General features: G+C 53.5%; 3 protein-coding genes across 3 annotated transcripts in view; 1 reads left to right on the top strand and 2 right to left on the bottom strand.

Moving 5' to 3' along the window:
* Positions 1-96: 96 nt before the first annotated feature.
* On the bottom strand, positions 97-1,294 carry ENH_00054410 (hypothetical protein; the record flags this gene model as incomplete). The annotated part of the gene is made up of 2 exons (XM_013583814.1): positions 97-365; positions 1,276-1,294. The coding sequence occupies 2 exons, from the start codon at positions 1,292-1,294 to the stop codon at positions 97-99; spliced, it is 288 nt and encodes a 95-aa protein (XP_013439268.1).
* A 121-nt stretch (positions 1,295-1,415) lies between these two features.
* On the top strand, positions 1,416-3,734 carry ENH_00054400 (hypothetical protein, conserved; the record flags this gene model as incomplete). Its single annotated transcript, XM_013583813.1, has 8 exons — positions 1,416-1,455; positions 1,572-1,656; positions 1,896-1,998; positions 2,414-2,531; positions 2,751-2,827; positions 3,034-3,069; positions 3,235-3,427; positions 3,694-3,734. 8 exons carry the CDS (start codon positions 1,416-1,418, stop codon positions 3,732-3,734), a joined length of 693 nt encoding a protein of 230 aa, XP_013439267.1.
* A 78-nt stretch (positions 3,735-3,812) lies between these two features.
* The window catches only part of ENH_00054390 (hypothetical protein, conserved), a gene marked incomplete at both ends in the record, with an annotated part of 2,680 nt that continues 1,492 nt past the window's right edge, over positions 3,813-5,000 (bottom strand). The window contains 2 exons of the mRNA XM_013583812.1: positions 3,813-4,137; positions 4,723-4,993. Coding sequence (XP_013439266.1) covers positions 3,813-4,137; positions 4,723-4,993 — 596 coding nt within the window. The remainder of the gene's footprint in view (positions 4,138-4,722; positions 4,994-5,000) is intronic.

Genomic DNA, 5,000 nt, shown 5'->3' with positions numbered 1-5,000 from the left:
CAAAGATCTGGCTTCTTTATTTTCAGCAGCACAGGGTTTAGGGTTTAGGGTTTAGGGTTTAGGGTTTGAGGGTTTAGAACTGCGCTTCCAAACCACTTATGCTGCTGCTCTGAGGAAAATAGAGTACGAGCAGCATAAATCCCTTTTCATTCTCTCTGCTGCTGCTTCTGCTGCTGCTGCTACTGTTGCTGCTGCTTCTGCTGCTGCTGCTGCCGCTTCTGCTGCTGCTGCTACTGTTGCTGCTGCTTCTGCTGCTTCTGCAGCCGCTTCAACTGGGAGCTTTTGCTGCTGCAGCTGCTGCTGTTGCTGCTGCAGCTGCTGCTGTTGCTGCTGTTGGGATTGAGCTCTACGGCTCTGCAGACCCGCTGCGACGCGCAGCAGCAGCAGCAGCAGCAGCAGCAGCGGCAACACCAGCAGCAGCAACAGCAACAAGAACAGCAGCAGCAGCATTAGCAGCAGCAGCAGCAGCAGCAGCGACATCAGCAGCAGCAACAGTAGCAGCGGCAGCAGCAGCTGCGACACCAGCAGTGGCAGCAGCAGCAGCGCAAGCCGCAGCAGCAACGCAGCAGCAGCAGCAGCAGCAGCAGCAGCAGCAAATTACTATACGGGCAGATTTGCTGCAACTTGGTGGGGTTGTTGTTATTTTTTCTCCAGTTTGCTGCTGAGGGCCAAGCAGTGAGTGGAAGTGTCTCAATAATCCCGGAACTGAAAGTTATTTCATCAAAAAGTCCTCAAAAGAATTAAAAGTTTCTGAAATGGTGGTTTTGTTTTATTTCCAGTTTTGAGCGCGGTTTTTGGGGTGTACGTACACCTCGCTTATCGCCACGCGCAGCGGCTGCGGGCGGAGAGGGAAAGTTTCATAAAATGGAAAACTTTGGCGGAATTTTTCGACAATTTAATTTAAAAAGAGTTTTAAATTAATTTAAAAAGACATTTCGAACTTATTTCTCGCGTTTTGTTCCCGTTTTCCCTCTGCGGGCGCCGCGAGGCGGGCAGACACCTGGCTCAGGCGACTCACCGCCGCTCGGTGGATTTCAGGCCAAATTGACCTTCTGCGGCTCGCCAAAAAGCCAATTCGACCTTTTAGTTGAATTCAAAATCAAAAATTAACTCCAAAAGAACTTTAAACGGAGAATTTCGCCGGAAGGAAGGCCAGAAGGCGCGGCGGCGTGAGGTGTATGTACACCTGAGCACACGCCACATTTGCGTGTTAGTCGCTATTTTGTTTTTCTCTTATTTTCGGAGTTATTTAACTTCACTAAAAAACCCTCAAACCCTCTATTGGTGTTTCCATTTCCTGGAAGCGGCCAAGGAACCGGCGGGAGCCAAACCCTAAACCCTAAACCCTAAACCCTAAACCCTAAACCCTAAACCCGCGTTTCAGAAAATTAAAAAGGATTTCTTCTACAGCGAAAATGGATCAAATGGAGTCACTCAGACAAGAATTCAAAGAAGGTGAGGGTTTTGCCTTTGCTGCTCTGCTTGAAGAAAGCGAGGGTTTAGGGTTTAGGGTTTAGGGTTTGGGGTTTGGGGTTTAGGGTTTAGGGTTTAGGGTTTAGGGTTTGCTGCAGGAGAACTACCTGAAGAACTTCTGGCTTACCACTGCAAAGACAATGAAGGGCTCAACGGCGAATGGATCATTACGGAGGACCAGCGGTGAGACCAGTGGTCACCACAAACCCTAAACCCTAACCCCCAAACCCTAAACCCTAAACCCTAAACCCCAAACCCTAAACCCCAAACCCTAAGTCGTTGGCTCCAGACTGCGAAAGCCAAGAGCTGTCGCGTCATTCGCACATCTCTGAGCTTCTCACGAAGAGCTTCTTGCGCAGGAACCGCAGACCCTAGGGTTTAGGGTTTAGGGTTTAGGGTTTAGGGTTTAGGGTTTTGCGCAGATCTGACGGCATGACGGATATAGTGGAGTTCTTCGGAATTGATATTCATGATGGAGCTGCTTGGGAGTTGCTGCTGCATTTGAACGCGCCGCGGTTTCGGCTGGTCTACGAAACCCCAAACCCTAAACCCTCAAACCCTAAACCCTCAAACCCTAAACCCTCAAACCCTAAACCCTCAAACCCTCAACCCTCAGCCCCCACCCTAACCCTCATTTCCCACTCAGCCCTCCGCGCCGATTGCCCCCGCCACATTCTCTTCGATGGGATTCCCAAGCCCCACGTCCCCGTAAACCCTAAACCCTAAACCCTAAACCCTAAACCCTAAACCCTAAACCCTAAACCCTAGGCTGCTCCCGTAGCCGGCAGCGTCTCAAGTTTGAACGCCCCTCCCCTGCGCAGAAACCCCAAACCCCAAGCCCAAACCCCAAGCCACCCTAAACCCCAAACCCTAAACCCCAAACCCTAAACCCTAAACCCTAAACCCTAAACCCTAAACCCTAAACCCTAATTGCGCGCAGCTGGAGGAAGTCGTGCCGCATGCGCCGCTGCGGCATATAACTCCAGGCTGCACCGAAGGGAACTTTTTGGCTGCGGAGATTGACGGGATTTTGTTTGTGAAGTATCAAATGAGTCGAGGTCCCAAACCCTAAACCCTAAACCCTAAACCCTAAACCCTAAACCCTAAACCCTAAACCCTAGACCCTAAACCCTAGACCCGAGACTCGGGGCGTTGGGCGCTGGAGGGTGCGGGGCGAGGAAGCAGCGGCGAAGGGAATGCGGTGCTGCTCCGGGAAACCGTTAGGGTTTAGGGTTTAGGGTTTAGGGTTTAGGGTTTAGGGTTTGGGGGTGCCGCAGGGACACTATACATGACGCGGATTTTGCTTACTGAAGATCCACAGGGAAAGGAAAAGGGGCCCCTTACTTTGGCGCAGGTCGGCGAGGGTTTAGGGTTTAGGGTTTAGGGTTTAGGGTTTATTAGGGTTTAGGGTTTGGGGGTTCTAAGCGCTGGCCGGGGCGGCTTGAGCAGCGAGTGACTCGAGGGTTCAGGGTTTAGGGTTTAGGGTTTGGAGCCCAGACATTAGGGTTTAGGGTCTCTAGCAGCCGAGGGTTTAGGGTTTAGGGTTTTGGTCTGCTGCAGTATTGCATCTTGAAGAATGACGGAGACAGACACGTGGTGCGCAGATACCACCGGAAGCTCGAAAACAAACCCTAAACCCTAAACCCTAAACCCTAAACCCTAAACCCTAAACGCGAAGTCTCCTCGCGCAGCTGGTTAAAAGGGTTGCTTTGACTCCCTGGGCCTTAGCAGCAGCAGCCGCTGCTGCTGCTGCAGCTGCAGCAAGAGCTGCAGCAGCAACTGCAGAAGCTGCTGCAGCAGCAACAGCAAGAGCTGCAGCAGCAACAGCAGAAGCTGCTGCAGCAGCAACAGCAGCAGCAACAGCAGCAGCAACAACAGCAGCAAAAGCAGCAGCAACAACAGCAGCAGCAGCAGCAACAGCAGCAGCAACTCGCCCGCTTGCTGCCTAGGGCATGTGCAGGGCCGCAAACAGCCTTTGCGGCCCTGTGTTGCCAACCGAACTCAAAACCCTAAACCCTAAACCCTAAACCCTAAACCCTAAACCCTAATGATTCCGCGGAAGAAAGAAGCAAATCTAGAAAAGAAATTTAAAAATACCAAAAGCGAAAAGCAACAAAACCTCCCTAGGGTTTGGCAGCAAGTGTCTGTACACCTCAGCAGTTGCTTTCTCCCTAGGGTTTCCAAAAAACTAGGGTTTAGGGTTTAGGGTTTAGGGTTTAGGGTTTCCACGCGCAGAGCTCACATCGGAAAATGGCACTTGAAAGGGGGTTCCTTCGCTGCCGCTCGACAAACCCTAAACCCTAAACCCTAAACCCTAAACCTAAAAAACCCTCACGGCCTTATTTGCCGCTGCAGCGCATGCAGCAGCACTGCGGGCAGCAAAGCCCCGAAAGAGACACAAAAAGAGTTTTGGCCCCGCGAGTGTGCTGCTGCTGCTGCTGCTGCTGCTGCTGCAGCAACTGCAGCTGCTCTCGCCGCTGCTGCAGTTGCTTGTGCTGCTGCTGCTGCTGCTGCTGCTTTCGCTGCTGCTGCTCGCACCGAGTTCGGTGCGACCGCGACACGCCACGCGCTGCTGCTGCTGCTGCTGCTGCTGCTGCTGCTGCTGCTGCTGCTAGTGGATGTATTTGCTGCTGCTGCTGCTCTTGCTGCTGCTGCTGAAAGGGTCTGTAACCCTCCGCAGAATTTGGGCTGCTGGCTGGTCGTCGTCGGTGAGAGTGGGTTGGGGGAAACCCTCGAAGCTGCCGCTTTTGATTTCTTCGACCTGAAATAAATAAATAAATAAATAAATAAATAAATAATTAATTTAATTAAATTAATTAAATTAAATTAAATTAAATTAAATTAATTAAATTAATCAGCTCGTTTGTTTGGTCCAAGTTCCGTCCAATTCCCGCGGAAACAGCGACCCCAGCGCCTCCGCGCCAAACCCTAAACCCTAAACCCTAAACCCTAAACCCTAAACCCTAAACCCTAAACCCTCACCTGGAAGGCCTGGATGCCGAGCTCCCTCAGGGTTGTCTCCAAACAGCCCGCGAGGGCCCAGGCCCTCATTTGTGCTGTTTTCTTTGGAGACACATGAGAGAGTGCATCAACAATTGCTGCTTTGCAGCGGTAGAGTTGCTGCAGCAGCTGCTGCTGCTGCTGCTGCTGCAGCTGCTGCTGCTGCTGCAGCTGCTGCTGCTGCTGCTGCTCTCCCCCAGGAAGTCAGCTGTACGTACACCCCGCCCACACCCCAGCAGCAAACCATACCTCCGAGATATTCGCCCGTTTCTCCCGAGACACTCCAAAGGAAACATAAACGCCTCCGTGTACGCCATTTGGGGGGCCCCCAGGGGGGCCCCCAGCTGGCCCAGCGGGGCGGGGGGGCCCCCCAGGGGGCCCCCCAGGGGGCCCCCCGCCAGGAGGCCCCCCGCGCCCAGGGGGGGCCCCCCCAGCTGCGGGGGGGCCCCCAGCTGCGGGGGGGGCCCCAGCTGGGGGGCCCCCGAGGGGGCCCCCAACCCGGGGGGGGCCCCCAGGGCTGCTGCGGG

The sequence above is a fragment of the Eimeria necatrix genome, genomic scaffold (assembly GCF_000499385.1).
Source record: "Eimeria necatrix Houghton genomic scaffold, Enh_scaff441, whole genome shotgun sequence".
Taxonomy (NCBI): Eukaryota; Apicomplexa; class Conoidasida; order Eucoccidiorida; family Eimeriidae; genus Eimeria; species Eimeria necatrix.
This window is presented reverse-complemented; position numbering and strand designations above follow the sequence as displayed.